Source organism: Lithobates pipiens, unplaced genomic scaffold (assembly GCF_037356315.1).
Source record: "Lithobates pipiens isolate NorthernLeopardFrog02 unplaced genomic scaffold, aLitPip1_a1.2 Scaffold_19, whole genome shotgun sequence".
NCBI lineage: Eukaryota > Metazoa > Chordata > Amphibia > Anura > Ranidae > Lithobates > Lithobates pipiens.
The window spans coordinates 545,377,082-545,402,083 of record NW_027507764.1 but is presented as its reverse complement, the minus strand read 5'-3'; the positions used below and the strand labels follow the sequence as shown (position 1 = coordinate 545,402,083).

The following is a 25,002-nucleotide window of genomic DNA, read 5'->3' as shown; positions in this document are numbered from 1 at the left end:
TGCTCCCCCATACCCAGAAGTATCGGGTTTTTGTCTTTGCTACTAGAAGACAAACAGGGCAATGGGGTAGCCAAGGGGTGGTAGATGTAGGCTTTGGCATTAAGGTAACCTGTTGCTTTGCTCTTAATGTGTAAAGTACAGGTTCGTAGCTAAATGAATGGCATCAGCATATGAGTAACATGTATTGGGCACTGGTACCATAGCACATCATTGAAAAGGGTGCATAAGAATGGAAACCACTAAACATGACTTGTTATGCTGCTTTGTTTTACTATAATGTGTCAGTCAGAGCTGGGCTTTAAGATTCAGCCCTCAAAATTTCTGTTTCTTTTTAGGCTGATATAAGATAAAAAAAAAGTTGAGAAGCTTTCAGTAACTCAGGAAATGGAGTCAAGTGAAGAAACTGATAAATTAGCATAGGTCAGCATTGTTCCCAATTGCTAATACTTACACAACTGATTCATATCTTTTTTTTTTTTTTTTTTTTTTTTTTTTTTTTAAATCATCTAAGATAAATTTGAGTAGATTTTGTAGACTCATGCAAACTTTTTAAAAATAAATGCTTGTTGACATTTTAGCAAAATGAGTGGAAAGTACACAGCGGGAACAGGAACATCAGGGTCCAGTAAAGCCCCATACACACGATCAGAAATTCTGCCAGCAAAAGTCGGATGAGAGCTTTTGGTCAGAAATTCCGACCGTGTGTGCGCTCATTGGACTTTTGCTGGCGGAATTCCAGCCAGCAAAAGATTGAGCGCAGGTCTCTATTTTTCTGTCATAAAAAGTTCAGATCGGAAATTCCGATTGTACAAATTCCGACGTGCAAAATTCCTACGCATGCTCGGTAACAATTTGACGCATGCTCGGAAGCATTGAACTTCATTTGCTCGGCTCGTCGTAGTGTTGTACTTCACCTCGTTCTTGACGGTTGAAAGTTCAGCTATAGGATGTAGCTGTACATAACATACTGTTATATGCAATACACTGCTACTGTCATTAATAGGTTGCAAAGTTTTCTGGAGATGGGCCCTATACTATAGTTATTGATATGGCTTTAGAATTGGGTGGCCAGTAGAATCTTTACATGGCTAATTGATGTGTAATGGTTTGTTAATATCTTGTTCTTTTTATTTAGGTATTAAACCCCCTACCAAGTTTACTGCAGTCATCCACGCTGTGACACCATTGGTTTCTCAGTCTCAGCCAATCTTAAAGCTGCTGGTCGCCGTAGCCAAGTCTCAGTACTGTCATCAGGTACCTAAATAAAACTTATATTCTAACTTTGTTCATACAGGTTAAACAATCTGGGAGGCATAAATGGATGTATTTTTTTCCGTCATTAATGCTGAGGATTTGTTTTTAATGTAGCACTATAATACTCGTGGCCAGTTCATACCAGTGGCAGTTATTTTGTGGCAGCACATGTATTAGTGAAAATCTTCTTAGATATTTGTTGTGTTGTAAAAGCCGTTTAGTATTGAATAAAATAGTGTAGCATTACCCATACAACGAAATGATGTGCTAAATTACTATGACAAAACATATACTTGTGACTTTTAGAAATATTTAATAAAATTTTCGTCTGCTCCCCATATTCAGAAGCAGCTAAAGCAAAAATTCTCACGCTCTACAAAACTCTGGTCTGGCCGCACCTAGAATATGCTGTCCAGTTCTGGGCACCAGTCCTCAGGAAGGATGTACTGGAAAATGGAGCGAGTACAAAGAAGGGCACAAAGCTAATAAAGGGTCTGGAGGATATTAGTTATGAGGAAAGGTTGTGAGCACTGAACTTATTCTCTCTGGAGAAGAGATGCTTGAGAGGGGATATGATTTCAATATACAAATACCGTACTGGTGACCCCACAATAGGGATAAAACTTTTTTGTGGAAGGTAGTTTAACAAGACTCGTGGCCACTCATTAAAATTAGAAGAAAAGAGGTTTAACCTTAAGTTACGTAGAGGGTTCTCTTTAGTGTAAGCGCGGCAAGGATGTGGAGTTCCCTTCCACAGGCAGTGGTCTCAGCGGGGATCAGTGGTCTCAAGATTGATAATTGGAGGACAGCACACTGAGTTCCCAAAATAGCTAGAGAACCGACCATGGTGTGCTCTCGGTAGATGGACTGGCAGGAACACCAGGGATTTCAGACAAAGATAGAAATACAAAGTGAACAGGATACTTTATCATACAAGTACATGGATTCTGACTAAGTCACCGTCTTCTCCTCCAATCACTGTTTGTTCATTTTTGCTGTGTGCTTTGGGTCTTGTTGGAAGATAAACCTTCTTCCCATTGACAACTTTCTGGCAGAGGGCAGCAGATTTTCCTCGAGAATCTGATGGTATGTTGCCCCTCTTCTATCCTGGACAAGTGCTCCAGTTCCTGCTGCAGAGAAAGACCCCCATGTCAGGATATTATCGCCGCCATGCTTTACTGTAAGAATGGTGGTGTTTGGATGGATTTCCACCAGACATAAATTGTTTGGTGTTCAGGTCAGATAATTAAATTAGTCTCATCTGACCACCACAAATGCACCTTGTAGATTCTGAGGCCACATGGAAAAAGTTTTTTTGGTCAGATGAGACTAAAATTATTTGGCCTGTTTTTTTGCAGTAGGGACTGGAGTACTTGTCAAGATATAAGAAAAAATGGATGGGACAAATGCCATCAAATTCTTGAGGAAAATCTGCTGACCTCTGCTAGAAAGTGGTCAATGGGAAGAAGGTTTACCTTCCAACATGACAATGACTCAAAGCACACAGTGGATGAAGAAGAAAAGGGTGAATGTCCTTCCATGATCTAGAGGCCCAGACTTAAACCCCATTGAAAATCTGTGGAATTACCATCAAATTTAACTGAACTTGAGCAGTTATGCAAAGGAGAGTAGGCATATTACAAAGTCTAGATGTGCAACGTTAACCAAGACAAATTCCAACAAACCAAAGGTTGTAATTAAAGCAAAAGGTGGTCCAACAAAATACTGACATGAGGGGGTAATCCTTTTTCCAACTCAGTGATCCTGTTTTTTATTTATTTATTTATTTTCCTGACATGTTGGTGTTTACCTTTCTCTTGGATGTTATAAAAAGGCTGCAATGCAACAAAATGTGATTATTTTAAAGGGGGATGATTCTTTTCTATAACCACTGTATATGTAGATTGTGTTATACAAAAGTGAAGCTACCCGTCTAAACGGTGGTGTGTGGGCAGCTCAGGTTGTCTGTTCAGTATGCCCTCGGAGACTTGTTGTGTAATTGCTCATCTCCGATGAAGAGTAGAGGATTGCCCTGGATGACATTCAGATAGCCACTAAAGAAAATGGAACAAATATTTGTGTCAAATGCAATGAATACATGGCTAAATGCTGAACCACACTGGAAATTACCTACCTTTAGGAAAACTTTAAAACAACTCAAAACGTGTATTTGCTGAAATTACAGTCTAGTTTCCCCTTACATAAAGACTTTCCAAAGTAGAATAGTCTTTGTTTATCAGACTTCTGCATGCTTATCCCCCAATGCAGCAATTATAGCGGTAACATTTTAACCTGCTAGGCTGGGGCGTTCGTACATGTTGTGCCAAAGGCTCCATTGAAGAATGTTTGCTCCCCAAAAAAAGATACTTTATTTTACTTTTTCTTTTTTTCTTTTTTTTATTACCACTTAAAGAAGCAGAATTATTTTTTCCTTCTTTGTTTTTAGAGTTAAATGTAAGAGGAAAGGTTGGGTAACAAACCAGCCTTTATGTGTTCCCTCCACTTTTCTCCCCATAGTCCTGCATACGTTTTTTTTACCAAAATTTGCAATGTAAGGCAGGCCATAGATGTTATGACCTTCTTTCCTATAACCATGGCTTACAGGAAAGAAAATAGCTCAAGTACCCCATCAACACAGAATCCCTTCCGTTCTGCGTTCTTCCAGTGGAATGGGGTCATAGGGATCTGTGCCTGTTGGGAGAACACAGTGATTATTGGTAGTGGCTATAGCCACTGGCAGTAATTGCATTCTAAAGATCCTACATGCTGGTTGTACCCAAGTTGACCAATCGATCAATTTGGGTACAATCAGTCTACCCCTAGATGGTTTGGATCTCTGTCGGGGCCTGCCGAGATTCAAATCGTCTATGGCTGGCTTAAGTATCTTTTTTTATTTATTTATTTTTATTTTATTTTTTTACCTTTTTGTTGTTTTTTTAAACTTCCCTCTATGTGATCATGTGTGTAATTTGGGCTCTTCAGTGGTGCCATGGCAAAAGGTCTACAAATTGCCCCCAGATGCCAAAAATGTACAACAATCTGGTGGGTGGGTCAAGCCTGCTTCCTTTTTTTTTTTTTTTTTTTTTTTTTTTTACACAAACCACAGATTTTTATTTTGCAGCATTGCTCATTTTGGCACCGTTCGGGCAAGCCACTGGCATCCTAACAAATGATGTCATCGTTGGTTGATCAGGAGTATGTCAGTTGCCTACATGGCTTTTTTGTTCCTCTCTGTCCACACTGGACTAAAAGTTTAAAAGTTGTAGCTACAGGTAAGCTTATAGTAAGTCTTACCTGTAGGTTCGCTGAATATCTTTTAAACATGTCCGGTTTCTAAAAGGTTCACATCGGCTCTAGCCAGTGATGCTCTGCCTTCATGGCAAACTGAGTGTGTGGTGAATGCAGAGCGCCATGCTGCCATGTTGATGCACATTATAGCAGAACACTGCAAAAAAAAAACAAAAAAAAAAACGGTACAGTTTACTACCACTTTAATGCAAGCAGTTTAAGTATCAAGGTATCAGCCCCCTGCAGTTCTTGTACAGCATAGCTCAGACTGGGAAATTGATAAGCAGCACAAAGTGTCAGTGAAAAGTGCATGCTAATAGGAGCAGAGGGCTGAGTGAAGGAGAGATCAGCTTATCTGAGTGCTGCTTCTCCTTTCACTGTCTAGTTACAGGCTGGGGAGACCTGTAAAAGTTACTGAATTGCAACAGAGAAAAATGAGGTCTTTTGCCTTTTCAGACAGGGATGTGCCATGTAGCAGAGCTGTGTAAATCTGAGTATTGAATGGACAGAATTACAAATCCTTTGGCTGGTAAAACAGCCTCCTTGATATATGAATATGAATTGTATTGGTGTATTTAGCGGTTTGCCCGGAGTTCAGCTTTAACATTTAGGAGATATTTGTCTGGAAGGTTGCTGATGCTGGATTGTGTTTTTTATTATTTTTATTTTTGTTTCTCTCTTCAGATCATAGTGTTGTGGAACTGTGACAAGCCGCTCCCTGCCAAGCACCGCTGGCCTGCCACTGCCGTGCCAGTCATCGTTATTGAAGGGGAGAGCAAGGTGAGACAGACCTGCTACTTGGCCTTTTTTATTTGTGAAGTCGCAAGCTTTGTTTTTTCAATGAAAACTGACGGCACAGATTTGTGAGCGGATAAAAGTATTATGTGGACTTCTGATCCATGTTCTCCAAATAGTAATCTGCCATTAAGCCCTGGTTCACACTGGTGCGGCTTTAAAATCACGCTACTAACGTGCGATTTCAAAGCCGTAGTTCAGTGCGATTTGCACCTCAGATTTAGTTGCAGCTTGTGTCTCCGTTTAGCAGTAGACGTTACAATGAAATCGGCAAAAAGGAACGTGTTTCAAAGTCGCTGCAATGTGAGTCGCCAACAATGGGGTGTGACTTGTCATGCGATTTGGAACTATCAGATCGCACCGGTGTGAACGGGCGGCTTAAAGTGACCCACGAGTGAATATTTAAGGGGCCCGGAGCATGTTGGAGAATGCAACTTTATATGGTAGGTTTTTAAACGGCTGTCAAGATATTGCAGATTTCAAAAACAATTTGCAAAATACATATGTTCAGTTTAGAGTTAACCAGGAAATCTTTTTATGCTAATAGGTTTGAGATTGAGGTGAGGTATGTGCTGATGCTCACATTCCTCAGCAAAAATTTGGATACTTACAATCTAGTCTGCTGGAAAAAATGTTTGGGTGAACACCTTGGCTCTCTACCTCCCTCTATTGACCACAAATTGGTACATTCTGTTAATTTAAGCTATAAAAGAATGACTGCACTTTGAAGGTGTACAAACTGTACATGGTCATTTCAGATCAGTTTGAAGTCTGTTGTGGGTGTGAAATGAAGGTGGTATTAAACCCAAAAGCAAACGCTATTATATTGCAGTTTACCAATTCTTAGATGCGGTGGCTGCATTTGTTTTCTTTTTTAGGCTTCCTTTCTTTTATTTTCACCTGGTGATCCAGCCAGTAAGTCTGTTGTCTTTTAAAAGAACAAGCTGTCCTGCAGATGTAGCAGTTACAGGGATGTGACAAACCATTTAGCATTGACAGGGGTGCTCACAATGATCGGCTTTTGCTGTAACTGATTATAATGTTTTAGCTGGAGTTTGGCAACAATTTGTTAATTTACTTAAATCTACTAGTCAATCTAACACTTTCCTCCCCCAGATTGACTGCTTCTGTCCAAAGGCATCTCTGTTGTGCCTTAATTCAGAGTATAGACATTCTGATATAGGAAGAATGTTTCTGGCCAGATCACCAGGTCAAAACAGAGTCAAAAAAAGCAATGCAGCCACCATATCGAATTGTTGATTAGCTGCAATGTAATAGGTTTTTGGTTATGGGTTTAATACCACTTAAACATTTTAAACCTTGCATTTCATAAAAATATTTTACAAACGTATATCACAGGGAAACTTCAGAAATGCCTACCTGTGTCTCTGACCCTTAAAGAGAACCTGTGCTTTGCTTGCACAGCCAAAGCAGAAATATGGGAGAGATGAGGCAATATAACCATTTACCTTGTTCTGCACAGAAAAGCTCAGGTTCACGTTAAGGTACCATATCTCATATTCCACCCCCTACCCCTTTGTGTTACTCTTCAAGAAGAAAAATACATTTAAAATGATTCTAAGATTAGACTTCTGGTGCTTTCCCCAACTGGGAAGAAGGGCCTTTACCCTTATTATTCATGGCCAGGGTTATTTATTTAATTTTAACAAGAGGCAGTATTCTCCAAAAAGCACTATACCCACTTTTTATCCTGAATCCGTCAAGGGAAAAAGCCTTCTCCTCACCTTCTCTTCCCGTTCCCCCTTTTTCCCTTTTACCTTCCTCCTCCCTCTTCCCGTCTCCTCCCCCTTCCCGTCTCCTCCCCCTTCCCGTCTCCTCCCCCTTCCCGTCTCCTCCCCCTTCCCGTCTCCTCCCCCTTCCCGTCTCCTCCCCTTTCCCGTCTCCTCCCCCTTCCCGTCTCCTCCCCCTTCCCGTCTCTTCCCCCTTCCCGTCTCCTCCCCTTTCCCGTCTCCTCCCCTTTCCCGTCTCCTCCCCCTTCCCGTCTCCTCCCCCTTCCCGTCTCCTCCGCCCTCCCGTCTCCTCCGCCCTCCCGTCTCCTCCGCCCTTCCCGTCTCCTCCGCCCTTCCCGTCTCCTCCGCCCTTCCCGTCTCCTCCGCCCTTCCCGTCTCCTCCGCCCTTCCCGTCTCCTCCGCCCTTCCCGTCTCCTCCGCCCTTCCCGTCTCCTCCGCCCTTCCCGTCTCCTCCGCCCTTCCCGTCTCCTCCGCCCTTCCCGTCTCCTCCGCCCTTCCCGTCTCCTCCGCCCTTCCCGTCTCCTCCGCCCTTCCCGTCTCCTCCGCCCTTCCCGTCTCCTCCGCCCTTCCCGTCTCCTCCGCCCTTCCCGTCTCCTCCGCCCTTCCCGTCTCCTCCGCCCTTCCCGTCTCCTCCGCCCTTCCCGTCTCCTCCGCCTTCCCGTCTCCACCGCCTTCCCGTCTCCTCCACCTTCCACCGCCTTCCCCCGCCTTCCCGTCTCCTCCACCTTCCACCGCCTTCCCCCGCCTTCCCGTCTCCTCCACCTTCCACCGCCTTCCCCCGCCTTCCCGTCTCCTCCACCTTCCACCGCCTTCCCCCGCCTTCCCGTCTCCTCCACCTTCCACCGCCTTCCCGTCTCTTCCCCCTTCCACCGCCTTCCCGTCTCCTCCCCCTACCACCGCCTTCTCGTCTCCTTCTCCTTGCCCGTTCATCACACCTTCCCTTCGCCTCCCCCCCCCCCCCTCACTCCCCCTATTCCTTCTCTGCTCCCTTGGTATATATGTTGTATGTTCCCACCACAGGGCTTACTTTTTAGTGGTTGTAAACCCTTACATATTGAAGTGACTGGCCTCCGTTGATACAGAGAAGAAACCAATCCTCCTACAAAAGTTGTATCTGTTTAACTACAGTCCTTCTCTTCAGCCATTCAATTTCTGAGCTTCCCTGTGGCAAGAGGGGGAATCTGACACCACACACTGCACATCACAGGTAGGAGAGCTGAGTGTAACCTGAGACCTGAGTAGAGGGAATGAACGCACCCCCTTTTACACAGTCTCATAAGGAAACATGTACAGCTGAGGCTGTCGATCGCCTGCCTTATGCTGGGGAGGGGGCAAGGCCACCTCCTCGATTGCCAGGCGACAGGATAAACTGTCAGAAATGACTCGTGTAGATAATAGAGGAAGATTATAGCAGACATGGTTCACACTTGGGTACTTTGTATTGAGGCAAGTACACACCATAGAAGGATATATTTTGTTAATTTCTCCTTTCAGAGGTTTACAACCACTTTAAGGTAAAAACCAACACAGCATGACAAAACATCGGTGATCTACTGACACGGTGGAGCACTTCCACAGAAGACGATAATGTATCCTCTTGTCAAATAATTCCATATTGTGTACGCTGCCTCTCTGAGAATGACAGAGGGTGGAGTTGGGAATCAAGGAACACTTAGTCTTTATTACGTGAAGGCTTAGATTGGGTTACTGGTAGTCGCAGAATATGCCTGCAGTGCACCTGCTGCCAGGTATTAACATAGAGGAGAGAAGTCCCCAGGGTTTACTTGCCAGACAAGAAAAGATGCAGTTTAGCACGCCATGGAGACATAAACATCATAGTTGCCGTTAAACTGTCAGCTAACAGTTTCTGCTTGAATCGCCAGTAAACATCATCCAAAGAGTTTCTGCTAGGCTGAGTCCTCTCCGATATTCTTCTTTTAAGCTTTGCAGGCAATGTGATCTTTTTAAGATTCTGAAGCGCATTGCCTCCTCACCTTGTGTAAGGACTGACCTTCATGCTGTTTTCTCCACAAACAAGTCTCTTGTGTGCAACCAGGCATGGGCTTGTATGCTGCATCTTCCCTTTAACGAAGGTGCCGCACTCTGCCAGGCATTACCCAGCACACAGGCACAATTTGCTGCAAGTATACAGACTTCCGATGGTCTTAGCCCACTGCAGGCTTATCCGTATTCAAGCTGTAGGACCTGATAGTCAGGTTCTTTCTTCTTGACTTATAAATTTCGTATTTTGTGTCAGGTGAAAGTTCAGCATTCAAAAGAATCCTTCACGTTTGAAATTTTGTATTAATCAGAACTCTTGGCATTAACGTATATGCAGCCCAGATCCTGACGCATTTCTATCTCTTGGTTTTTAATTATTCAAAATGGCAGCCCCCGGGTCTTACATGTAAAAGGAATACAAAAGCCATGTTTTTCAGACATGTAAATCCAGAATGATGTATTTTATGTTTGTGGCTTATCTTTAAAATGCATCTAAAGCCAAAGTTTTATTTTTATACCATATAAAACATTTTCCAACAAATATGACATAAGCAAAATAGACAAAAACATCTGAATACACAACTATATCCACAGAAAAATATTGAACCCCAATTTAAAAACCTTGCAAACTACAAGCTTTAAAGATTCAAATAGTTCTTTCTGGTCCAAAAAGCAAACTAAAAACACATTAAAATGCCCAATATTGTGTCTGAACATCTCACAATGTCACCAATTCGGCACCACTCTGAAGTGGTTAAAGCCACTCTGCCCACCTGTTTTTAAATGTATTTAAAGCTACTCTATGCTTAAAAGTAAACTACTCTAATTTCACATTCAGATTAAAGAAGGACTCAACCCATCGATTTAACAGTTTCAAAAAACAGTTACATTCCGGGAATGTAACGCTCCCATTTCCTCTCACAAACCATCAAATGGCTGATGTCATAACTGATCACATGTGTAGCATCATTGCAGTTGCAGATCAGAGGCCAAGATGGCAGCGTTCTTGGCTGAAGAAGATAGGAGGGTTTATTTCCACTTTCGCTGTCCAAATCACCCACTGTTGGTGGAAATGGTGAAATACACTACTGTGCAAACTATTTCCTAGCAAAGAACAATATGGTGAGGCCCAGCCTCAGGTTAGCGTGATTTTTTGGACAGACAGAGTAAGAGTTAACAACTCCCATTTTTTTCTGAGTTTTGAGACCAAGGCCCAGGAAATTTTTCCAAAAGCTTCCATGCTCCAACAGTAAAAATTAAAGTGTATACTCGCAGAATGAAAGTATGGAAATGCAAAGCATGTATTGAAAAGCTGAAAGACGATAGATGGAGCTGGGTGTCACTGTGGGTGGGGGGTTCTGGAGTGGGTAGGAGACTCTGAGGCCTGGAGGGGTACTGTGGAATGGTCTTGTTGGGGCACTATGGAGGGCTTAGGGGGGGATGGTTCTGACACTGGTGGACAAGCACTTTCAGGAGGCCTGGGGATACTGTGTACTTTTCTGGTAGCTGGGAGGCACTGTGTTAAAGGATCTGTGATTGGCTGAAGGCTCTGGAGAAGGGGGCCACAGACCAGTGGTTTAGAGCCAATGCCCAAGAGAGATTTCACTTCCAGTTCCATAAACACACCAGGAAGTGAGGGCTCTTAAATAGTCGTCACCTGATGAGGCTGGTTTCCTACTGGGAGGGATTCCCTCTACACCTATTCAGGACCAACAAATTTTTGATTGCTGGAGACAAAGACAAATAGGCACATATAGCAATAAAAACCTGTAGAGCTTTGTTGACCCTAAACTCCCAATCCAAAATGGAAAAAAGGGTATATTTTTAGCTCTTCATGCACAGTGGTGTAGTGGTTAGAACATTCACTTAGCAGCAGGGTTGCTGGTTCGAATCCCAACCACAACACCATCTGCCTGGAGTTTGCATGTTCTCCCTGTGCCTGCGTGGGTTTCCTCCGGGTACTCGGGTTTCCTCCAACACCCCAAAGACATGCTGGTAGGTTTATCGGATCCTGTCTAAATTAGCCCTAGTATGTATGAATGTGTTAGGTACCTTAGGTTGTAAGCTCCTTGAGGGTAGGGACGGATGTGAATGTACAATGTATATGTAAAGCACTGCGTAATTTGGCGACGCTATATAAATGACCAGACTAGAGAGGGTGTTATATACTTGTGTTTGAAATGCAAATCAAACATAGATCAACAGATTCCCATCCCACACCCAAATGGTGTGGATGACCATTCTGAGGTTGCGTTTGACCCGCTTAGCTTTGCATTTGTTTGCCGCATGTGCTACTAGAGAGTCAAATCGGGGAACACACAGCCTTTTGCATGCATTTAAGCTGCTTTGCATTTGAAATTAAAAGCCTGCATTTGATGGCAACACTCATGTTAAGATATTAGAATGAATTTGGGTTTTTAGCACACACATGGTTATTATTTGGCTAGAAGATTTTGATATTTTTATTATATGGGTTTTAATTAAGTATATTTAGGGAACATTGGGGTTATTTTCATGGTACTACATTTAGTAGAATGTGAAGAGTGTCTGGAATTGGCATAGAAAATACATAATGGCTGCAATATAGCCATCAGTCTGCAGTCCCCTTTGCAGTGCCATGACCGCCTATAGCATCTGTTGTGCTGATGGTGTGCGGTTACCATTACCATTTGTTTTATTTCAAGTGTTTCCCCTTCCACTCTGGGTCATAAACTAGACTTGGTCGGCCGTGATTAGAAAGAAATGCAGAATTTAGTATCTTCTTTCCAATAAATCTCAATCTTACTTCTGATTCCTGTCTTGGCGGGGATGGATACATTTGTCAACAGCATCTCCAGGCGAGACATGTCCTGAAATCCATTTTAGTAGAAAGCTTCACTTGTGATTACAGGGCTGAGATGGAGTGACAGGCTGTCTGTCACTCTGCCAGACATCTGGTCAATTCTCCAACGCTAATAAATGGAGCCTGGATGTTTTCTTGCTGCTCTAAGGGGTGCACGCTGTTGGACTCTTAAGGGGGTTTTCTATTCAATCCTCTCGTTAAACCATTTTATTAGCTTAAAGTGATACTAAAATCCTTATATTAAAAGTCATCAGCTACGGTATTTTGTAGCTGCTGACTCTAAAAAAATTTTTTTTTCCACAGACTGGAGCTTCTCTTTAACTGTAAGCTCTTCTGAGCAGGGCCCTCTTAATCCTTTTGTATTTTATTGTATTATAACTGTATTGTCTCCCTTTCATATAGTAACGCGCAGCGTAAACTTTTGACGCTATATAAATCCTGTATAATAATAACTGCAGCCAAAAAAAAAAAGAAATCCGGTCTCTGGTAGGCTGTGTTAAATGTAGGAAATTAGTGGACATAAATGTGAATTCTTTGGGATGTTGAGCACCTCTCACATATGTATTTTAGCATTGTTTTTAGAAGTTTGCCTTGTGTTCGGCTTCATGCAGTGTAATAGGTGGGAAGATGATTCCAGCATCTTGTGGGTTATGCATGGACCAGCTTTACCATGTTTTATGAAAACTTAGAGACAAGGTAGGTAGGGTAAAAAAAAAAAACTTGGTAGCTTGTACAAATAAAGATCAATATAACAGGGTCTGAGCCTTGAGTGATATTTATACCTTTACAGGAGGGAGAAGGTTTGGTGGGATGAAGTTGGACAGGTTAGTTTCAAGGCTGCAAATAATAACTAAGAAGGACCCGCCGTGCGATTCTCCTATAACTGCTCGCTGGTTTATGTTTTGTAGCCGGCAACTTTTTGTATTGAAAACAACATAACGACTATAATTTCCTATTTATTCTGCTCCTGTGTGTAGTTGTCTCTCTCTATAGCTCATATGAGAAGTTATGAGTTGGAGGTTAAGAATAAATGAGCTTATTGGAACATTCTAGGCTCAGGGACAAATAAAGTCAGCCCTTGAGAAACCAGGTCAATGTTTGAATCTTCTTCCCACACCCTTAGGCCACTTTTACAGCACCTTTCCTATGACTGCAGGCTCTTTGGCTGCTAATCACAAAAGGTGCAGCCTGCTTGGCAAGGGAGATGTTGGCACCCTAGCTCGGGTCTACATGTCTTTTCCCCAGACCCGTTCCTAATGAGGAGATAAATGTTCAATGTGTTTTTTTTTCTTTTTTTTTAACCCTTCATTACTGCAGCATTGTTGAGACATTTTACAGGCAAGTCCACTACTCATTTCTAACACGGTCCATATGTTATATATTCTACTCTTACCAACATAATAGCAAGCTAACAATAACTGTATCACAGCCATTTAAAGGAAGACTTTAGAGGTTTTGGGTTGGTTTTATTTTAATTTTCTTTTTTGCAAGTTTTCAAGTCCTTCAACTTGTGTTTTTATATGCTTTCTGTACATCAACAATTTGAGGCTTTTAATATGCTTAAAATAAAATCGTGGTGGATTTATTCACCCGGGGAGTCGCAAGTAGCATATACAGCCAGCCATAGTGAATGGTTGTGCACAGCTTGGGGTGATGCTTTTCTGAATCGGCATTTACCGTAATACACATTTGCCTTATTCCCCAAGTGCAGTAATTCAGACTAAGCTAATTTTATTTAAGTCCTGACTATACCAAGTGAAGAAAATATATACAAATCACTATATATTATTAAGGGAGGCCTCCTAGACTTAATTGGCTTTTTTTTTTTTTTACATTTGACAGGTGATCAGCTGGAAATGTAAAAATAAACCTAAACCCCGCCACTAATATATCATATTAGATTTAGCACGTTAATTTTAAAAGTTGTTTTTAATTTTTAAATCTGCCACTTTCCTGCCATGAAGGTCCTTATTTAGGCACTTCCTGTTTTTTTTGGATGACAACTGCCTCAGTTGTGCTCCTACATTGTCACTCTGTCCCATGCACCTCTAATGGAGATGAGTAGGTGCTATGTGCACTCAAATTTCACAGGCATAAGCTGAGATTGGGAAGTGATTTCAGAGCAGCGAAGTGCAGCTGACACTGGAGAGCGTGCATATAGACAGGAAGTGACTGAAAGAGGCTATTGAAGGACAGCAGCACCAATATCCCAAAAAAAGTTGGAAAAAAAAAAAGCATGGCAGTTTTATAATAGGCAGTGCTGTTTCATTTAGGAAAATAAATGTCATTCATTTAGGCTTTGCATTTACTTCACTACTGTTCTCGCCGCATATAGCTGAGCAGCGATGTTAATGCTATAACTCCAGGTGATGCCCTATCAGTCAGTGAACACTTTTTAATATGCAGTCAAACATGGTAGTAAAAGTGATGACCAGTACAGAACTCTTAGTAAAAAAAAAGGTTATTTTCATGGAGATTTTTTTCTCCAACAGTTGTAAGACAAGTCCTCATGTCTACCTTGGGCAACACTGGTATAGTCTAAGGATATGTGAAAATATAATCTGACCCGGAGGCACAGAGGTTAAGCCATATCTATTATATTTCTTGAGACTTTTTCCTAAATGAGACTATTTCTTCTAACTTTATCTTGGCAGGTCATGAGCAGCCGTTTTCTGCCGTACGATAACATAGCGACTGACGCCGTTCTCAGCCTTGACGAAGACACAGTACTTTCCACAACAGAGGTATGTGATTATATCTGATGGCATCTAGAGCAAAATGTACCTTACCTCTACTGTTTATGCATTATAAATGTATGAACCTTTAATGGAGCGCTCCAAACAGCTGGAACGTGTAGCCAAGAATTTTGTTTAGGAAGAACAATAAAAGGCTGTAATGAAGGGACGACGCTTTGACCGCAATGCTTGCTCTATCTCTGGCACTGCCCTTCCCAGATTCACAGTCCTATGATCCAACATACATCCTTTCCAGGTACAATGATGTCCAACGTCATTTTTACGCTTCCTGTTAGCTCAGGGCACCAAGGACCCTCCTGGGTATGCATTATGAATCCACCTGGGCTCACCGGGAAACGCTGTAGGGAGCTGTACTATGTAATTGAGAGGACCTGTGGCATCACATATCCAAACTAAAGACCCTGCCAAATAAGGTATGTTGGTTCTACACAGAATAGTTGGGCTTGAAGGGTTTTGTATCTTTTCTACCTAATTCTATCCCTTAATTTACTACCATACAGCTTCTGGCTCTTCAACCTTTACACATCCTGTTATTGGAACCTTTGCCTTCATAGCAATTTCAGGCTTATTCATACATTAAAGCCCAAATCGGGGCCTACACAGATCAACTGCTCATTTTTGTCTTGAGGAGAATGGTGATATACTTTTCCTAATCCTCTGATCTGCCCCGCACATGAACCGGTCCCTGTGGCTCCTGTGATTAAATAAGGGAGTATGATGGCATCATTTAGCTTTGTTACAGCTATGGCTTTTGAAAGCACAAGAAGTTTCGTAGAGGAACTCTTACCACGAAAGATAGTCCCTCAAATATAGAATCCATCAACAGATGATTGAACCTCACGGGAAGGAACACATAAGAGAAATGTCACTTTTGGCTTTTAATTTTACCTCAAGCATGCCAAACACTGCTTGAAGGAATCATTATGTATGCCGATAGTTCCAATGCATATGGTGTGGTCTGTCTGCATTTGGCTGCGGAGGTTTATTATTGTCAGTGAGCTTTTTATGAAAAGCATTGTCCTCCGAAGCTTTGTCTTGAGTTTTTTTTTTAGCCTCAATTCGATGCTTACAATTGCTCAAAAAACAACATGGTTACGTGTTGCTCATATCTTCTGACAATTTACAAGTGTATGCAATTATAGTGGAACCACCAGGCACGTTTTTCAGCCCTTGCAGAAACCTTCTTCCAAGATAATTAAAGTCACATTGACTGAGCAGTTCTGATTTTCTGCTTGTTTATTTTCCCAGATTCTAATATGAGCTGAAGGACAAAATCATGACATCCATTGAAGTGTGAGCGTTGCCGAGCAGTGTTCTATTCGGCCCTTTACAGGAATTTTTTTATTATGAAAAAGCAGCTTCAGGCATCCAGGATCAGTGAACTGTTAGTGCTGTGCAAGAAACAACATTGCCACTGAGCTAATGTCACTCAGTCCGCTAAGTTTAACTTTAAAGTTAAACAGCAGTCAACAGGTTATGTGTCTACAGTACCCCATAACATAAGGGGGCGATGCTTAAAGTGAGCTAAAGAAAGAAGTTTTTTGCCAGTCGCAACCAGCCAGCCATTAACTGTCTTTTCTGCAGTCTGGGTTTAAAACTCAAATAGGAATTCTGCCTGGATGCTATGGACATTAAAAAAAAATTATAAATACAGGCGGTCCCCGGGTTACAAGCATCCGACTTACAAAAGACTCCTACTTACAAACGGAGGGAAGCAACAGGAAGTGAGAGCAAATCTACCCCTAGGAAGGGAAATTCTCTCCTGTAAGAGTTTATATGGCAAAAAGGTGTCTCCACTGATGCTTTTTCACCAATACTTGTTTCCACAGCAACCCAACATTTTCAAAATCGAATTGTCATTGGAACATAAAGTGTGGTAAAATCTCCTGAACAGGGACATAGACAGCAAAACAAGTGTTACAGGGGTGGTAACCCTTCCATATGCTATCCAGAAAGCTTGGCTAGAGCTACACTTAAAAAAAAAAAAGTACCTGTTCTGACTTGCATACAAATCCAACTTAAAGCCGTGTTCCGGACTAAATTTTACTTAAGATAAAAATACCCCTCATAATACTCATGCTTAGTGTAGTCTACTAAAGGCATTGTGTCACCTAAGGGCTGTTCTGTATATCTGCAGAATTTTTTTCTTGCCTTAGAAAGTCCCAGCACGCCACGGCCATCTCCTGTGTGGGCATCTGAAGCCACAGTGAAGTGCTTCCTGGATTCCATGCATGCTGGCTACCCATGCCGATCTTGTGCATGCGCAGTGCGGAGTGAGCAGTATTATAGCTTGTAGGTTGGGTTTCCATACCGTAGCAATTGCTGCATCGGAGCGGTACCACCCCTTTGCTATGGAAATCTGTTGCCTCCTGAGAATGGTGACACACATATCCCAGGAGACATTGCAAAGCCGGAAATGACATGCAGGGCTGCGGCCACTAAGGAGGAAGTGAAAAAAGCTGTAATAAAGTAAGTGATCCCCAAAAAAATGCCAATTCGTTTTAAGGGTACACAGTGCTGGATGGTGAGGAGTGTAAAATGTAGGTGGAACCCCACTTTCAGAACAAACCTTCAGACCCTATCTTGTGTGCAACCCCGGGGACAAAACCCATCCCAGTGCCACAGTCCCTGGAATTCATAAAGCATGTTATAGACATTCTACAAGAAATTCTGTGCCTGCAACAACTTCATGTACCTGTTGAGTACAGGTTACATGAATTTAGCACATGGTAGATGGTGACACCGAGGCTGTTAACCTGTTTGCAGCAGAGCATCCTTCATTGCTATAACGTTGACTGCACAGCATCATTGATTGCCAAGATGCTATCAGCTGACAGCATCATGGCAACCAATGTTTTATCCCCACACCCATCCAGTTGTCAGCCAATAAATTCCTGTCTTTGAACAACTATGGCCATTGCCAAATTTAGGTAATGTCAGCCGGCATCCCATGTCCCTTTTTGTTTACACTCAACTATCGGCTGGGGATGCATCTTGGCAAACCCATTAGCCATGAGTGGGAAGTTGTCATGACCACTTCCCATCACATTCGTGCCCCACTCTGGGCACTGGCCTTTCTCTGTACTCCAACTCAAAATTGGTTTTCATTACCACCAGATTTCCTAATCTGGCAGTAATCCGTTTTGAATTTGTTGCAGCCAAGTCATTAAATTTAGAACTAAATGTAAAACCTTGTGAGCTGCCACACTAAACCTAAAATAACCGAAAATCATCATAAAAGAATATATAAAACTTTAATCAGCTGCCCGCACTTCTCACACGTGATAATACAATTTATATGACACAATGTGCAGCGCTAGTAAAATAATTACATAAAACCTATATAAAGCATCAATATATAAAACGTGACATTCTATATTAAAAATATATATAAAGTGCTCGTGCTCAGTGAGTCACACTCAGTCCTTAATTAGTTATTGAATTAATCAGCAGAAGTCCAAATAACATTTGACATGCGATAATTGTATCTTCATGCCGTGTGCACACGACCCCCACCAGGTGTACCCTCACTTTAAGGGCTTAAAAAACAATAAGCCTGTAAATTGATAGCAATAGCTTGCAGCAATCCTCCTTTGTTTCCTTTATCCTATGCAGATTTATGGAATATTGGTATGGACCACAAGGCACCTGCTCCTCCCGGTAATAGCCCAGCTCAAAATCCACTATTTTCTCCTGGTATGTTCAAGGACTCTCCTCATATATATTACATGCGAAAAATAACTGAGGCATGCAATAGCGTGATAACGTTTTAAAAAGATTTAATTCCAAACAGAACTCCGCATACATACAACTCACATTTCCAATAAATAAAAATCGCCTTTATAGTGCTGAGGGGTGATAGTCACCTGTGGTCCGGTTCTGCAGCCCCCTGATTTCACGACGTTCCCCCTGTTCTGTGCCTGCTCTGTAACACTTCCTAGTGCCTCCTGTGTCAGCTGATCAAGCTCCTGGAGGACCATAGAGATTTACGGAGGGCCAGATGGTCCCTGGAGTCTCTATGATCGGTCAGGGGGAGGATGCAATGTTATGACGTCACGCCCGGCCTCTGTATTTGAAAAAATGGTACCGCCTTGGCTGGGAAGCTGAGATCATTGTTTTCATTATTTTTGTTCAAGCTTCCCAGCCTAAATGTGAGGTGTCGGGACTTATTGACACCAGAACTCACCGTAAAGAGGACCTGTCATGCCATAATCCTATTGCAAGGGATGTTTACATTCCATGTAATAGGAATAAAAGTGATCAAAAATAAAATGTACACAGGAAGTGTCAAAATAGAAAAGTAAAATTAACAATAAAAAAAAAATGTACAGCTCCCCTGTCCCCGTGTGTTCACTCGCAGAAGAACGCATATGTAAGTTACGCCCACGTATGTAAACAGCATTCAAACCACACGTGAGATATTGACGCAAACGTTGGAGCGAGAGCAAAAATTCTAGCAATAGGCCTCTGTACTCAAAACATGTAGAAATTAAATTGTCGTCTATGGGAATTTCTAAATACTGAGGTTTGGCGCCATTCCACAAGCATGTTTAATTTTGAAGCGTGACATGTTGGATATCTATTTACTTGGCGCAACATCATCTTTCACATTATACCAAAAAATTGGGCTAACTTTACTGTTTTTTGTTTGTTTTTTTTAATGCATGAAACTGTTTGTTTTTTTCCCAGAAACAAACGCATTTGAAAAATTGCTGCGCAAATACCGTACGAGATAAAAAGTTGCAACAACCACCATCTTATTCTCTAGGCCAGGAGTCTCAAACTGGAGGCCCTCCAGCTGTTGCGAAACTACAAATCCCATCGTGTCTCTACATGTGGGAGTCATGCTTGTAACTGTCAGCCTTGTAAAGCCTCATGGGACTTTTGCAGCTGGAGGGCCGCCAGTTTGATACCCATGCTCTAGGCTCTCTGCTAAAAAAAAAAAAAAAAAAAAAAAAAAACCTATATAATGTTTGGGGGTTCTGTGTAATTTTCTAGCAAAAAAAATTATGATTTTTACATGTAGTAGAGAAATGTCAGAATTGGCCTGGGTGGCAAGTGGTTAAAGATGCCAAAAAGAAGCAAATAAGAAAAGTCCATCCTTGGAGTTTACATACACAAGGGGTGATTTACTAAAACTGGAGAGTACAAAATCTGGTGCAGCTCTGCACAGAAACCAATCGGCTTCCAGGTTTTATTGTCCAGGCTTAATTGAACAAGCTAAAGTTAGAAGCTGATAGGCTACCATGCACAGTGCACCAGATTTTGCTCTCTGCAGTTTAAAGTGGAGTTGCACCCAAAAAAATTCATGAATGTTCCTAAAAAAAAAAATTGGAAATTTTTTCTTTTTTTACTCAATTCTAAATGGCTGTTGCTAGGGGGTCTCTCTTAGTCTGCCTCCTTCAGTTCCTGGGCTCGTGACATCACTTCCCCTCGGTGCAGGAAGGGCTCAGCTCTGCCCCTCCCTCTTGACAATCATCTGGGACACGTGACCGGTCCCAGTTGATTGCGTGGTCAATCACGGCGCGCTGCACCGCTCGCGCATGCACAGTGGATGCCTGGCTGTGAAGCCACACCTGGGCGCCCACAGTTACAGTGCCATCGCCGTCGAGCGAAGGAGGAAACGAGCAGGGCTTTGTTCCCCCGCATCTCTGGACCCTGGGACAGGTAAGTGTCCGATTATTAAGTCAGTAGCTGCTGACTTTTATATATATTTTTTTTAAATGGCAACACCGCTTTAAGTAAATCAGCTCCACTGTGTCCCAACTTCTGATTGTACATGTGGATATTACTCTCTATGGTCTGTGCCAGCCAGATCGCAAAGCAAGACTGCAAGAGGCCTATAAATGTTTATAGCAGGCATCCGCAATTAGCGGACCTCCAGCTGTTGCAGAACTACAAGTCCCATGAGGCATAGCAAGACTCTGACAGCCACAAGCATGACACCCAGAGGCAGAGGCATGATGGGACTTGTAGTTTTGCAACAGCTGGAGGTCCGCTGATTGCATATCTCTGGTCTATAGCATCCGCTTAAAAAAAAAGCTCCCCTCTTCCTTTTTCTTTTTTCCCCCTTAATAATCGATGCACTTACTGAAGATCAAATCAGAAAACCACAAATTACCTTTTCCCCCCTCTAAGCCCTTTAGGATCCTCCTTTCTAAATCCTGCCTAATGGATTTTTATTTTAGCATTTTATCAGAAATATTGTCACCTTCTGCTGGTGACAGGGCATTTTTTTCAGCGGCTAATTGGGCTCTTGATTTGCATATAGCACTTTCTTATAATGTCACCAGAAGCCGGAGAGAGACGGTGAGAGGGGGAGAAAGGAGCTCGTTCCGTGCTATCGGCTCATCACGTCGTTCCCTGCAAGCCTGTCCTCTGAAGCATTTATTTCACTAATTAATGTTTTGTGAGCTCTATCTTCCATCTCGTGTGCAAAGATTGGATTATCCAGAACCAACACAAAAGTTGAGCATTTCCCATGGAACCGAAGATGTTTGCAAATGCCTAGAATGCGATGGAATGATTTCACCTAGGAAAAGAAAAGAACGCAGCAATACGGTCCTGTAGGCCAGACGGGATTGCATTGTGTTAATTATAGGGACAGCGTAAGACAGGAAGGATTCAGAATACGAAGGATTCTGGGGACGGGATTTCATTTTAATGAATTAGCCTATTAACCAGGATGAAAATATAACCTAGTGAGACAGGGCAACCAAATTAACTCCCACACCTTCTTTATTAGAAGTCACAAAGTAGGCACTTTTTCTTTTGTGGTGTAGTTATTTATGCCTACTTTTATTATTTCTTTTCAGTTTAACATTACCCTATTGTTGTACAGTAAGTAGCTCTATAGCCGTCGTACAAGTATGAAAGGGGCCTTAAAGTGGACTTGTGGCTTGGCTAAGAGACTTGGCATACTTGATCATTATGGCAGACCTACCTCTAAGTTTGTCCTCCTTCAGTTCTCAGAGCTATATGTATCCCTAGCTGATATCTACCGGGCTGTCATCTTCTCTCTATTCAGCCATTGGAAGGCCATTGATGATGTAAATCTTTTACATGCTAGCTAGAATTACACCTCGTTTTTCCACGTGGCCAATGCCAGGGCAGACAGGAAAGTCATATAAAGTCTATTCTGCCAAGGAGCACTACCTCCCTAACTTTTTTTTTTTTTTTTTTCTTTTGTTCCACTTTACAGGGGGGATTGGTAACCTAAACTCTGAACATCTCCTTCAGCACTCTAGAGCAGGGGTGTCAAACTCCATTCCATTACGGGTCACATCAGCTTTATGTTTGCCCTCAAATGACCAGTTGTAACTGTAAGACTAGATGTTCAACACACCCTACCCTCCCTTACATCACAGTGCACCCCTTACTTTGTGCTGGTGGGACAGAGCTGGAAAGTCGTGCAGAGTATAGAGGAGGATCTGCTAAATGCCAAGATGAGGGCTGCTGCAGCTGCACAGAGAGGTGCTGGATCTGTAGGAGGAGTTCTGTCACCCTCTCTTCTGCCAACCGCTGAGATGAATGAATGAAATACTTGTATAGCGCACAATGCGAACTGAATCCCTCTTGGGGGGGGGGGGGGGCGGGGGCCAAGCCAAGCCTCTTCATGGCTGCACAGAGAAGCAAAGGATCTGATGGAGGAGGTTTATCCTCCTCTCTGATGCCAACTGCTGAGACGAGAGGGGTGTGCCGCAGCTGCAGGAAGAGGTGCGACGGCCGAATGAAGTGGCCTGGTGAGCCACATTTGGCGCGCAGGCCTTTTGTTTGACAAATGTGCTGTAGAGGGAGCAATGACAACTGTATTTTGAGCAACAAACAAGTAAAAATGTTGGTTCTATCACTTGAAGATGATAGCTAGAGTGAAAGCGATTTTTAAAAAGTGCTTTTACTCATAATACAGTGCAGTTGTCCTTTAAAAACTGCTTGTAAAGGACCTTTAGACCCATAGAGATAGGTGCCATCTGGATGTACAGACACCACTTGATAAAAATGCACCAAAACATTAATCGTTAGAAGAGCCAGATTTCTTTTTTACTTTCATGGCCACAATTTTGTTGGTCATAAAATGATAGCAGTGTCTCCAGTACTAAAGCATTATGTGTGTTTTGATCTGGTTTTATTTAAACAGTGAAAGACAGTGACTTCATATTCTTATTTACAAGTCTATTCCCTGTAGTTGTGCCTGGCCATTAGTGCTGGAATTTTCATGTAACTTTGACAAGTCCAGCGAAGTCATTCTTCTGACAAGCTTCTTTTGCAGTTATATTTTCGTTATCTCAGCAGTAACTGTTGTGGCATTAATGGAATGCTAATCCAAAATGGATGTAGCGGGCCCATCAGAAGGCAGTGTACCATATTAAACGTCTCACTTTGGTGTCCTTCGTGTGTTTGCGCTGTGAATGCTTGGCTTCATCCCTTTGTCATTTGATATTTGCATAGTTCTTGTCTGCACATCCTTCCAAAACATTATATAGACATCCATTAAGTGGGTTGTATTTGCTACACATGTCCCAAAAATGCCCATTTATCTTGCATTGACTAAAGATTGAGTTAAAATTGTTTGCTGTCAAAACACTTGCCAAGACCATCATCAGAGCCCAAGAGGAAAGGATCCATGTCAACTTGAGGCAGCCAATCAGATGTTCATCTGCATTCTCTCTATGCATTGTGGGAGCATACGAAGGGACGTAGGTATAATGGGAAAACGGATATATTTTTCTTTCACATTTTTTACATTAGGCCAATATTGGGGCTAACTCAGCAAAACTAAACCCATGGCAAGAGGGCTATGGAGGGCAATGCCAGTCCATGGCGTCACTGCAATTAAACCAACCACTGCGTGTGCCCTTCCCAAAGTTTGCTTTATTTAAGATGTATCACCTAGTAAGCTAAAAATGCTCATTACATTACCCTCTTCAGTATGTAGGCATGATGAGGTGGGCACAATGATTTTCTACCTATTAAATTTTTCTTGGTGGGGGATAAAGAAAGATACAAAATGAAAAGTAGGGGAATGACCAGCAATAAGAGCTCACCTTGAAATATGGGTTATAGAATTACAACCATGATAGTGATATCCAGTTAGGAAACGTGCTTCTCAAAGTTGCCAGCCAAAATCCACAAAAACCAAACACCAGAGCCTCCAACTTTGCCAATTTGGCCAATATGCTAAATTTTTTTGTTTTAATTAGACATTTTTGGCTACTTGATTGCATTGGCTGTACATTTTGCTGCCCTTGACATCCTCAAAGCAATGACAGCCAGCCCTTCACCTGCAGTGAGCATGCTAGTTCTAGCTAGTACTAGCTTTGAACTTTGCTCATATTTCCATTGCCTGCTGCCTTATTTTTACTGCAGTTGTGAAGATGATTCTGAGTCGGTGCTGCGTCTAGGATTCTGAGTCGGTGCTGCGTCTAGGATTCTGAGTCGGTGCTGCGTCTAGGATTCTGAGTCGGTGCTGCGTCTAGGATTCTGAGTCGGTGCTGCGTCTAGGATTCTGAGTCGGTGCTGCGTCTAGGATTCTGAGTCGGTGCTGCGTCTAGGATTCTGAGTCGGTGCTGCGTCTAGGATTCTGAGTCGGTGCTGCGTCTAGGATTCTGAGTCGGGGCTGCGTCTAGGATTCTGAGTCGGGGCTGCGTCTAGGATTCTGAGTCGGGGCTGCGTCTAGGATTCTGAGTCGGGGCTGCGTCTAGGATTCTGAGTCGGGGCTGCGTCTAGGATTCTGAGTCTTGTGGTCTCTGAGTAAAGATGCCAATCTCACATGTTCATCTTATATTGTATGTACCCATTGGTTTAGTGACCAGCCCTAACTTTGTCTTAACAGACCACCTCCCAAAATGGCAATCGCTGACCAGAACAAGTAGGCTCCTCAGGACCTCATTTGTTGCTTGCCTACATTGGGCCAGTGTTGTTCCTGACCCTGGAGGTTTAGCTGGTATTTTGAGGAGTATGTTAGCTTTGTATTGTTATAAGTTTCGGGTTTAGCAAAACAGGATTTGATCTCCTACTTGATTTTTATTTTATTTTTTTCTATAACTGTTACCCCCAACACGGAAATATCCCACCTTCCCTGGACTGCTCTCATAGGAAGGTAATTGCCATAAGCTGGCCAAGTTCCCTGAACAGTGCACTCCATTTATTGACAAGGAAAAGCCTCTAGGAGGCTGGTGACACCAGCGCCATGGTGTCATGACCACAGTATAGACTAGGCTGGAGAAGAAAGGCTGCTGCATTCTTTTCATAAATAAAGAATAGTGTTCTATAGTATGTGCAGTGCTGTATATGTGCAGTGTGATATAACTGGTGC

General features: G+C 42.5%; 1 protein-coding gene across 1 annotated transcript in view; it reads left to right on the top strand.

The window, feature by feature from the left end:
- Positions 1-25,002, top strand: part of EXT1 (exostosin glycosyltransferase 1) — a 383,734-nt gene that overhangs the window by 342,863 nt on the left and 15,869 nt on the right. The window contains exons 6-8 of the mRNA XM_077493248.1: positions 1,136-1,254; positions 5,227-5,322; positions 14,586-14,675. Coding sequence (XP_077349374.1) covers positions 1,136-1,254; positions 5,227-5,322; positions 14,586-14,675 — 305 coding nt within the window. The remainder of the gene's footprint in view (positions 1-1,135; positions 1,255-5,226; positions 5,323-14,585; positions 14,676-25,002) is intronic.